Source organism: Pongo pygmaeus, chromosome 5 (genome assembly GCF_028885625.2).
Source record: "Pongo pygmaeus isolate AG05252 chromosome 5, NHGRI_mPonPyg2-v2.0_pri, whole genome shotgun sequence".
In the NCBI taxonomy this organism is placed as follows: Eukaryota; Metazoa; Chordata; class Mammalia; order Primates; family Hominidae; genus Pongo; species Pongo pygmaeus.
Genome location: NC_072378.2, coordinates 79,773,656 through 79,786,497, shown reverse-complemented (window position 1 = coordinate 79,786,497; position 12,842 = coordinate 79,773,656). Strand labels below are relative to the sequence as shown.

The 12,842-nt window shown below is 36.2% G+C and overlaps 1 protein-coding gene across 5 annotated transcripts in view; it reads right to left on the bottom strand.

Moving 5' to 3' along the window:
- Window positions 1–12,842, bottom strand: part of BCKDHB (branched chain keto acid dehydrogenase E1 subunit beta) — a 252,291-nt gene that overhangs the window by 98,854 nt on the left and 140,595 nt on the right. The window contains exon 9 of one of the 5 annotated variants that reach the window (XM_063666352.1): window positions 5,649–6,384. The exons of the other annotated variants lie outside the window; for them this stretch is intronic. Coding sequence (XP_063522422.1) covers window positions 6,361–6,384 — 24 coding nt within the window. The 3' untranslated portion in view covers window positions 5,649–6,360. Of the gene's footprint in view, window positions 1–5,648; window positions 6,385–12,842 lie in introns of those variants that run through there. 5 annotated transcript variants of the gene reach the window in all.

The window sequence follows — 12,842 nt, the reverse complement described above, 5'->3', positions numbered from 1 at the left end:
AAGCAACCACTGTGTACTCTCAACTGAAGAGCTAACCTTTAAGAAATAAGAATAATAATTCTAGGGAGATAATAAGGCTGGGTGAGAAAGGATACAGATGAAACGTGAGTCTCATAAGTAAGCTAAAACCACACTCGTGAAATGAAGACCCATGACAGTGGTGGATTCGTGTCTTCTCACGGTATCTTCCCCTACTGCCTACCACTCTCAGGGTATGATGCTCCACATTCAGCAGACCTCAAAACTATTTGCTGAATGAATGAGTAGGGATAAACTGGCCTCAGCTGCAAATGTCTGAAAAATAGAGGGACAAGAAGCAAGCAGACAGAAGGCAAGTTGAGTAACAAGTTTTCTTTCCCCCTCCTCCCCCGGCCACAGACTGGCAGTGAGGAGGCTTTCCCCGGTTGTCTCCATCCCTTCTGATGGCCAAGGACCACTACTGGACAGCGTGGACGCGCTTTCCTCCTATCCTTCCATTTGTCCTTTCCCAAAGTCCACTTGAGGCCTGCTATTGCCCGAATTGGAAATGAAGCCAAGAGTAACAAGAAGAAAGAGGAAGAAAAGGAGGTTCATCTTCCCAGTGTGACAACAACTTAAAGGATGAGGTATACAAATCACAAACTGCAAACAGCTTTCATTTAGCAAGAGTCACGAAACAAATATCTCATGACCTCAAGAAGTAATGGGAATAACTAAGGCAATAAGCAGTGGAAGGTAGTGTGGACAACCAGAGAACACAGTGTCTGACTTAGGGGGCCAAACTCATTTCCTTTTTATTCTTTTTGAATACTGTGAAAGCCAAGCAAAACATGTCTCCCCAGGCCAGATTCTGTCTAAGAGTTTGCAACCTATACTTTAAGGAAACATCTTTGGCAAAACGATCTTTTTTTCCCAAATATCAAGATGTACTTTCTGTTATGTTATCTTTGCCCACAAAATTATACACCGAATCAGGCAGACTTCCATTCCGGCCTTCCCAAATATTTTGTGGATATTTACCAGTATAAACATCTATTTTGTTGTAAAGTTACATTTAGCAAAGCAGACCCAGTGGTTCAAAAGAAATTTGAGCCACATCTTCACCACGTGTTTCTAAAACCCAGAAAAACAATGAACTAGTCAAGATAATGTGTAAATTTAAGCATTCAGTAGTCTTGCTATATGTTCCAAAATGACATCGTAAGTGGGCAATTATGGCATTTGGAATTTTAAATATGCAGGAAAAAGGATTCTATGGCTCTGAAGCTCTTCCCCATATTGTACTTGGTGATGTACTGTACTTCTGAAGCACTCCTAGGGCCCTTACCAGGAGCCCTCCAGTGTGTTTATATACTACTGGAAGAGTGAGAGTCTGTTTTCAGTTTCAAGAGACCCAATAATTTTTAGTCCCTCATAGGAGAACTCTTGTACCAAGAACATCCTCAATAGATGAGATGCAGTTTTATTGACAAAAAGAAGTTTTAGTAAGTTACCCAAAATACAGTTTTCTCAAAACATTACATAAAAGATAAATGGTAAGATTGTATTTTATTACCACACACACACACACACACACACACACCATTACCACCAGTTTTTACTAAATTGCTTATTTTGGCCATCAGTATTGGCAGTTGGGCCAGGCAACTAGCGGTGGGAGTGGTGTCTAGAACCAGTATATCAACAGGTATGAAGAGGAAGTAAAAAAGCCACAACCATTGTTTTAAAGCAAAGGAAGAAAATAAAGGTGATACCATGAAAGTAACCAGGTTTAATTCGGGACCAATACAAAATAGGGGCTGGAAAATCCAAAGACCTAAATGATGAGGATAAGACTAGGAAGTTCTTTTCATAGAGTCATGGTGTGGGGTTGGAATTGTAGATATTTATCTCCTTATCATCACTACTGTCATGGTCCCAGAGGTTACATACATCTCCACCTTCACTTGGTGCATGTTAACTACATTCAAAAATAAAATTCAGAATTGGGTTTTCGGCTCTACTCATCATAAATTAATTTCTATTAAGCATATAAATTGGTGTTTTTGAATCTACTTTACAGTATTCCTTTAGTTCTGATGATGACTAATGTCATCATTATTTCCAATAAATTAAAATAAACATGTTAGGGTATCATTATTCTTTTGGCTACCTAAAATCCCAAATAACTTAAGAAATCATTTATAAATCTGTCTCAAAGAAAAATGACCATTTCTCACATCTACTATAAAATTGTATGACCTATAAATATGTGTGGTTGTATTTATAAATGCACCCTTTTCACACATTTTACCTATACTATGTGAAGTTCATGTATTTTAAACCATAGCCTCAAATGTAACCAGGAAACCTCCACGAGGGTGGAATCTTGACATAGCTTTCAATGTTATTGCTCCCCGGTCCTACAAGTTTATGATGCCAAAGCATATCACTTTACCCTGGGACAGCCAACCGTAATTCTGAAATCGGAACACAACTGACTGCATCAGTGACACTGAAACCATAATATTGTAGCTGGCCTGGAGCAGCAGCAAGCTGCTGATCAGTGAGCAAGACAGTGGGGAGGGAGGAATGGCTGAAGAAAGGCATTCAAGACGTAAATCTCCAAATTCTCAATAAGCTGCAACCATCAAAGAGTCCAATAACTAATCTGGAAAATGTCAAAGGTCAGGTTTTTTAACAAAATTAAGTGGGGAGATTAATAATATTAAGTAATCTACACTGCCTTCAATACTGAACAGTTTCAGGACCACTTTTAGAAATGACAATATGATACCACTCCCCATGCCAGGACATCTCACAGCAATGGCCTCATATTGATGAAAAAACATTTGCAAATAAAGTAGCAAACAGTAACTTGAGGCATAAGACCTACATTCTAACTACAGCTTGAAAGAAAGAACTGGGGAGGAGTCTGGAAGGAAATTATAACCCCAAGAGTTATAGTGTAAAGGTGAAAAATATAATTTATGTCTTCATGTTGTTAACTTGAGCATCAGTGATAGAATGCATGAGTGCTGCTAAAATGGATGCTTTTTTTTTTACTAACTCTCATCAAATAATACATCAAGGAATACATGTACACACCTTGCATTGTCTACTCCCCTCATCAGGATCACTGCTTAGATACTAGCCCCCAGATCAGCAACCTGAGGCTGGGAAAAGGCAGGTACTCACTCTCCTGGTGCCTGGGGGTGCCTCAGAGCCATCTGGGCATCCTGCCCCCTTGGGCTGCTCCCCTGATCCTTACCTTTAATCCCAACGCATCAGACCCAGTGTTTGCTGCTTTAGAACATTTTACTCAACAGAACTACAGGCCAGTGATGAAAAGATGTTTATAAGGTTGATGCTTTTTAAGGAAGAATAACAAAATTTTGTTGAATATTTCCTCTGGTACCTTCTAAACAGAAAAGGGAGTGTCTCAACCCATTGCCCCTTCAAACCCCTGAAAATGTGAATCTCTGACTCAGCTTGATGACCGTTTCTCCTCAGGCACCTGAACCATGAAAAGCTGACGAGGAACAGGTAAAAACAGAACCTGTCAGTGATCTTTGAATGCTTCTGAACTTTTCAGCAGAAACAGTGCCTTGTCAATCACTGTTTTGTTTTGTTTTGTTTTGAACAACACAGAAGCAAAATTCTATGATAAAAATTAATACGGCAGACATAATACAGAACCAGAACATTAAGTGGGAAACTTAGGATACATAGTACAGCATATTTAAAGGCAGAATTAAAATTCTTATACTATGTATTATTCTTATATATAAACAATTCATGTCCTGATTTATAGATTTGATAATAAATAAATAAATAAACATATATATTTGAGGTGTCAAATAGTTAAGTTGAGGTGTTAACTTGAAGATCTGTCCTTATTGCAGTCAGGCACCATCCAATCTGCTGGAAGTCCGAAGGAAAAAAGGAGAAAAGGTAAATGTGCCCCTCTATTTGCTGGGCTGGGATATATCCTTCCTCTCCAATCCTTGGGCAACAACTCTAGGCTCCGGCCCTTTGGACTCCGGGACTTACACCAGCACCGCCTCCCTACGCCCTCGCCCTGGGTTCTCAGAGTAACACTATTGTCTTCTCTGGTTCTAAGGCCTTTAGACTTAGTCTGAGCCTCTCTACCAGCATCCCAGAATCTCTAGCTTACAGACAGCCTGTCACAGGACTTCTCAGCCTCGATAAGCACATAAAATGAACCCCTTAATAAATCCCCTCTCATCTATCTATCTCCTTTTGATTCTGTCTCTCTGAAGAAGCCTAACACATAATATGTATTATCCCAAAGATACTTATACTGTTCCATTATTTATTCATATATATATTCATGAATATACATTCATATATATATCTTTAAGGAATATATATGAATTATATACCTTTAATTAAAAATATATATGTATATATACACATACACAATATATGTATAAGTGTACGTGTGTGTGTGTATATATATATATACACATTGCGTGTGTGTATTCACAGAGAAAGAAAGATGAAAAGAGACAGACAGACAGACATTAAAGACAAGAGAAACTAGGATTTTAAACCAAAAGTGGTGAATCAGCCCAATATCAGACTAGAAGCCCTATGACAGGACAGACTGTTTTTTCACTGCTGTGCTTCAGGGCATCAGTGCTTAGCAGCTACTCAATAGACTAACTTGTTGAAAGACTAAACATTATTATTTCTTCCCTTTTTAAAGAAGTCTCACATAAATAATATTAAAGAAGCTGTAACTCCAGTGAGCAAATTTATTCTTAATAATGTGGATATGGTATGTGTAATTAATGACAGAAAACTATAAAACTGCATCAGGAAACTACTAGATTTTAGAGTACAACCATAAGTATACAAATTTGAAAACATCCTTTCCTGTTGCTCAATAATTGTCTAATTAGGAGTCTCTGTTTTGAACCATATGTTGCCATTTTTTAAAATACGTACTGTGAGACAACTTCATTTATTACGGCTAAATATTATTAACAATTATATCTCCTGACTAAACAGCTAAGTCAACATAAGATGTCAACCACAGTATATTTAGCTTAGCCTAATAAGGAGTTACTAGATTTCACCAGCACAGAGAGAAGTGCTATGCAATTGAACCAAAGAAGAGCTACCATAAGACTGCTTACTTTCCAAATAAAAAAATGAAAGTATAAAAAAGCTTTATAAAAATGGATGATTTTATGAATTTGGATCAAATTTTCCTTAGTCAAACAACTTTATATATATGTGTATATATACAGTCATGCCCATAACTAAATTTTGGTCAGCAATGGACCACATGTACCACAGTAGCCTCATAAGATTATAAACCGTATTTTGACTGTACCTTTTCTATGTTTAGACATGTTTTGATACACAAATACTTACCATTGTGTTATAACTGCCTACAATATTCAGTACAGTAACATGCTGCACAGATTTATAGTCTAGGAGCAGTAGGCTATACCATATAGCCTAGGTGTATAGTAGGCTATCTAGGTTCTAGATTCATGTAAGTACACTCTGTAATATTTGCACAACAAAATTGCCTAACAACATGTTTCTCAGAATGTACTCCTGTCGTTAAGTGATGCATTACTGTATATATACAAAGAAACACGCAAATACGTATAAATGCGACATTAAGAGAGGAAGTTAAATAACATGGATCATTTTCTTTCTAACTCTGCATTTTATTGACTTAAGTTTATTATTTGCAGCTACTTTGACATCCAAAAGGAAATGAACAGTTTCTCAATTCAGAGACAAGCATATTGTAGAACTTTCAGCCTTTGGGGGGAAATAACCAAAGGTAAATAGCCTCAGGGCATAAATCACTTCGCTAATGGCACAGTCAGGCCACCAGGAACCAGTAGTCAAATTTCTATTGCTGGTTTTTTGTCTTATCAGTTGTTTAAAAAGAACTTTAGTGACTAGGATAATACATCTGACATCTTTATAACCTTCACATTTTCTCTAATAACAAAATAAGAAACATTAAACACATTTTATATTAGGCATATTCTTTATGCTCAGGAGGCTAAGATATAGTCCAGAGGAAATTCCAATTTGGGAAACTAAATTTCCACTGTTCTCTAAACACATGGACCCAAATCCATGGCTTGCATCCCTGTATGTTGTAAGACAGTGGTAAAATCCTTCTGGTTGTACGATCCCTATAACACGGAAAACTGATTGTTTTCTCCACATTTAGTTTCTCCCACTGCATGCTGTTCAATAAGAGCAGGTTCCTTAGTCATCAGCTGTTAGTGGTGATCTGAACTTTTTTCTTTTGTTTCCCCTTCTTTTCACAGGTGTTGATGAATTTTTGTCCTTTTATTTTTTGTAAATGGAAGTATTTGAGAATTTAATACCAAAACGGTCTTAAACAGAGAAAAACAGAAGCCGCTATCAATGGAAACAAAGGAATGAATTATGAAAAGTCTTTCATGGATGACTCATTTTTGAAAAACAGTAGAAACATTCCTACATCTAATAGGTTTTGAAAATATTAACACCAATCTGTATATTACAGTCCTCATAAACAATTATGGTACTTATCTCTTTTCCATATTATAGTTTATGGAGGTGCAATGTACTGTTAGCAAAAGTACAATAAGGTATAAAACCAATACAACTAAGACTTCAGCTCTGTCTTCAAGGAGTATACAATCCAGAAGATATTTTTTAAAGTACATAGAAAAAGCAGATATAACATATGGTGACAATGTAATCAGACTCATTTTAAACAATGAACATTCTTCTTCAAAACACCCAAAGAAAGCGTTTTCTAACAATGAAGCTGTTGTTTCACACATTTTGGGAAATTTGAGGGGGAATGATCTTTTTGTTACAGAGAGATAATTTTATCTGTCTGTCTGTCTATCTGGCTGAAGATAACAGAAATGTGTTCTCTCACAGTTCAGGAGGCCAAAATTCCAAAATCAAGCTGTCAACAGAGTTATCTCCTTATCAGAGACTCTGAGAGGGAAATCATCTATGCCTCTCTCAGTTTCTGGGGATTTCTGGCATTCCTTAGCCTTCTTTGTCTTGTAGTTTTTTGTTTTGTTTTGTTGTGTTGTGTTTTTTCAAGAGACAGGATTTTACTCTGTCAGTCTGCCTGGAGTGCAGTGGTGTGAACACAGCTCATTGTAACCTCAAACTCCTGGGCTCAAGTAATTTTCCAGCCTCAACCTACAGAGTAGATGGGACCAAAGGTGGACATCATCAAGCTGGTTAATTTTTTTATTTTTATTTTTGTAGAGATGGGGGTCTCGCTATGTTGCCTGGGCTGGTCTTGAACTCCAGGGCTCAAGCAATCCTCCTGCTTCGGCCTCTCAAAGTGCTAGGATTACAGGCATGAGCCATCACACCCAGGCTGCTGGAATTATCTTTAAAAATTAGTGTAGAGACAACTTTAAAAATCACTCACATTACAATCACACTTCATAATATAGAATTTAGAGGGAAAACATTTAAATTCTCAAAAAGAATCTTATTAAAAAACTATGACATGTGAAAAAAGAAGAATATGTACCTTAAGAAAGATGGGGATACAATCAGGATAAAATAGAAATAAAGTAAATAATAATAAAATAATAAAGTAAATAAATTAATAATATATTAGGATACCAGGAAGCCAGAGGGTAAATTTTCACCTTTTGGGAGTTGATTATGAAAAGGGAAACGGTGATTCGATGCCCATCCTTGATGACACCTGAGGCACATTGCACATACTTCAATAAAACATAAACACTAATACTGATACAACATCCTAGTTATTTTGTAATAAAGTAATGATCACAATTATTTCAGCACAGAATTTATTATGAAATTTTGCCTAAAGACAACTTAATCAACTTAATTCAAGTTCTGTAGATTTTTTAAATTTCTATTTTAATAATAACTTATTTAAAATACAAAAGCCATGAAAAAATTAGTGGCCTATAAAAGCTAAAACTTATTATCTTCTCCTATAGGATTAAAAACAAGTTATGGTTAAAAAATCTTCTTTTACCAAGATTCATTAAAAAAAAACTATATAATATTCAGAAAAATACTATAAATATAGCTATGACTTTGGGGGCAAAAGATCTCCTGTGACTACTATATCAAAGGAAAAATATTTTTATTTATGATTTCTATGCATGGTAAAGTGATATGACATGATATGTTGCTTTTTTCCCTATCATCCATGTCTTCTCCTTTAGGTAATTTTTCCTTTGGAAGTTTATGCTTTTCTAATAAGATAAAATGTTATCTTATCAATCAAAGAGTCAATCAAAGAGTACCATATTCCCTTGACCAAGGAATGGATACATAGCCCAAGAAGTATAAATAAAACTCTCTCCAGAAAGCCCGACGCATGATTAAACAGCATGTGTGCACAAGGTCCAAAAACTCATTTGCCTAAATGGTGAAACCTGAAAAGACCATTACTGCTTTCTGCAACCTTCCTCTCTAGATCTGCTGTTTCCTCCTCTTCTAAGGTACTTCCCAGATGTTTGTAGGTCTTAGCACACACAAAAATTTACATTTGCATGGCACGCTGGTGTTACAGGACTAGACTGGTCTCTGCCCCAGAGCTCAACCAACTGACCTTAGCCCTAAGTGATGAATGTCTGCTGATATCTGTTCCCAATCTTAAGCCTAGCAGCCTGTCTTGGCATAGCTCTACAAGGCCTCATTCTTCAGGTTGTCCTCAAACTAAAAACTACAAGATATCTTTCTAAATAAACTGCTCCTTAATTTCTGTTGCTTACAATTAAATTACTGATGCAGATGTCTTGAGGAAAACAATGTAAAAGATAGCCATGATGATTATGATGACAGTGGTGATGGGGGTGATGATAATCATTATGATGCTGAGAGGAGGAGGGGGTGAAGAAAGAGAAGGAAGAAGAAAGAAATCTAGACTATAAAGAACTTTACAAACAACCTATTTAACTGACTTTTGTTTAAACCGTGTGAGAGTAGGTTGTAATAGTCCAATTAAATCTTTTATCCTTAATATTTATGTTACTCATTTAGTATCTCTTGTAGTAAGATACTATCAGGTTTATATATAACTATACTTTGTAAAAATGTCAATGTTAAGAAATTAGGTTTAGATTATTTTAAATATTATTTTAAACATTATCCTTTCAAGGATAAGTAACCATCTTAGATGGTGGCCATATGTATGCAAAGTAAATAGCTTTACTTAGGTTTTACTTCACTCAATGCTTTTAAACATAATCTAAGTTTTTCTCAGCATTTTATTAACTTCAGAAAATTAAGTTTGGAAAAGCCATTAAAATAACTTATGACAAATAACCTTGTCAAAATGTGGTTTTACAACTAAGACACCAGTGAATGGAGAATTAAGTTACCTTCCTCTAATTCTTTTATAAATATGTTCAGTTCAAGACACAGTCTTATTCATTAAATGTTAATGTTGAAAATGATCTGAATGATCTGAGCGATAACATTGTTTGGGCCTGAATTTCTCCAGAAATCTCTCAATTTGCCACATCATTTGATAGACAGAAAAAAAAATAAGTCCAGTGTTGTATGAAGGAAATTTCTGTTACTTTAAAATGCAACTTCAGCATAGACTTTGCAATTAGGTGGCTTGGATTCAACCCCTAGCACTTCTGCTCACTAGTTGTGTGAACATGGGCAACTTACTTAACCTGTCTGAGACAGTTTCTTCACCTATAAAAATGATGAATAACACCCAACCAAGTAGTAAACTTGGGATGCTTAAATGAAATAATGCACACAAAGCTCTTAACGTAATGCCTACAGTAAGCATGCTATAGTGCTAGCTATTACTTTGGCATAAAATTGAGCCTTTCTTCTGTGTCGACTCATATTCTCCATGTGTTTATATTAGCTTTTAAATTTATATGATAAAGTCCCCACAGCAGCAGCAATGTCCAATAGGTTAACAACTCAATAAAAAATTTGTACACAGCTCATGTTCAAAGTATTTTTGTGTGTTAGATTTGATTCTTAATAACTTAAATCCCTACCATTACCTTGAAAAATGAGGGAACAAACCAGCTGTTGATGTTGGTTGCTGCAAATACCATACACAAACAGAAATACCTAAAAGAAAACGATGGTCTTTCAGACCCTAAGAATAATTTTTTATGAGAGCAGAGTACGAATAATATTTGAAGTTTAGGCCGGGAGTAGCAGTTGTCTCTTGATAATACATGATCTTCTTGGTTTATACAATAAACATATGGCAAAAGGGATGAATTCTAAGCCCGGAACAGACACATGATTCACACACCCTTCAGGGACAGACTGCTTGGAAATGAAGGGCACTTGCTTACAAATAATATCTTAATACAATTTTGCCTTTTTCCCATATCCCTGTGACAGACTGTGTTCACTAGACATTTTAAATAAGTTTATACTGTCCTCCAACCTTGAACAGGATGCTTTAATACCTAATTGTAAAATGTCAATTAAGTAATTTGCTCCATTTGCATGTATTTATCTGAAAAATCATAGCATTATTTGTGAAAAGCTTCACATTCCCACAGCTATTTAGATCTAGCAGATGAGTCAGAACTCAAATTAGTTAATAGAGGTATTGTTAACAACAAGATGCCTAGGTTTTTAAACAGCAAAATAAAATAGAATTCCCAAGCTTACCAAATGAAAGATCCTCAACTTCAACAGTTGTGAATAAAAGGAATCCAGGGTCTACAAAGTTAAATGACTTAACTATTAATACTATCTAGTCAGTAGTGAAGCCAAACAAAAATCCTAATCTCCCAGGACAAGAAGAAGTACAATTCTTAAATAGTTATCACATAATTCCTGAGCCAATAAACAATCTGTTCATTCACCATTTAAACCATAGCAATTGCTTCTACAACTACTAAGCACTTTATATCATAATTACATTAAATCTTCATAACCCTAAGTGGGCTTCACAGATGAGGGGTTAGGACTAGAGAGGTTAAGTGACTTGCCCAAGTACATACATGGAACCAGTAATTAAGCTTAGATAAGCATGCTGTATATCCACTGTACCATGGACTCTCATGAGACGGATTCATACTTACCACAGGATAGTCACTCCATCTTCCCCCTATGTTGTATAAGCCTGGATGATCCCAAACCCAATTCTGCATTCAGTGATAAAATGCAGTTTCTGGTTTCAAAATGGCCTTAGTCATTCCAATCGAGTGACAACAGAAGTACACAGAGGAGGCCTCCCACCTTCCTCAGCTCTCCAGATATGATTCTTCCTGTCTTCAAGATGAAAAACCTCTTCTCTTCTCTCCCTCTCCCTTTTCCCTCCCATTTCTGTCCATCAAGGGCTATGATCACGGTTTGCGAAGGTAGGAATTGGCCTCTGAGTGTGGACTGAATACATTTTGCAAAAGCTAGAATTCATCTTTTTTTTTTCTTCCTTCATTTGATAGAAGATTGAGACAGAGGCTGGGACTTTACAGTCACAATTCTAGGAGTCATATAAAATATTTAATACCACAATTTTTTGAGAGTTAGGAGTAAATGCCAGAAGTCAAGATTCTTCTGTGAGAAGTGATACCACCCTGATCTAAACTCCTAGGCTTCAGTTATCTCCTCAACCAGAATATCAAGAATATTGGCTGTGAGGTAGTGGCAGTGGCTGTTGGGGAGGCCGGCAGACGTCAGAGAAGAAGGAGAGCCAACTAAAACAAGACACTAACTACTCTCTGAGGCTGCAACCCAGCCCACACTCTACACCACTGTGTACTGTAACATGAACGAAGTGTGGGAAGTAGAGAAAGAAAAGTGAAGAAAATGGGCAAAACCCTTCCCCTCACAGAATCTACATTCTAATAGAATAAATAATAGCATGATTTCAGAGCAACACACATACAGACAGGTGCTTAGAACAATGCCACAACCTACCTTATAAATGATTCTTTAAAATCTGAGTTATTTTAAGAGGAGGTTTTCAAGGTGTAAGTTAATTTAGCTTCCATGGCAGGTGATTAAGTTACTTTTATATTCTTTTGCTTTAAGGAATTTATAAATGAAGTTTAAAAATATTAAGCACTAGCTCTTTTAAAACTTTTTACATTCAAATCACTATTACAAAATTCATGTTCACCTCACTTGGACTCCACTCTCTTACCTCCACCCCAAGAGTACTCTTTGGGATGGTCTGCCTTAAAATGTATTTGACACATAAAGAAGCGACAGCAATTCCTTTGAAATGACTGAGTCATAACTACAGGCTATTTCACTATTTGGAGTACATGTCCTGGTCACCCCTTTTCATTTATATATCATATACACATAATGTAAAACAAAATTTAATTTGCATCTAGCAGCTATCTGTACTTTCATGTGCAGCAAATGATTTTTTTTTAATCATAAAATTACTCAATTGATCCTCCAGGATGGAGGAGTAAGCTGCTTCCTAAGTATCAGTCAGGATAATTGCAGACATGAATGTGTTTTTCAAGCATTCTGGAACATAAAAGTTAATGTGGCTCCTCCCAAAATGCTGTACATAAATTCAGAGAACTTACTCAGGTGGCATTATCTAACCCAAGGAACATTTAGCAATGTTTAAAGACATTTTTGGTCGCCACAACTGGGGATGAGGATTGGGTGGGCAGAGCTTATTAGAACCTAGTAGGTAGAAATCAGGAATGCTGCTAAACATCCTACAATGCACAGAACAGCCCCACAATAAACAAACTATAAATTCATGTTAACATGGTTAAGAAGTTCTAGCCTATGGTTGTCAATCATTTTTAAAACTGTAGTTTCCAGGAAGCCTACCAAATACACTGAAGACATACATACCTCCACATCACTATAGCTATTCTGGGATGCACACACACAATACACATACACACACA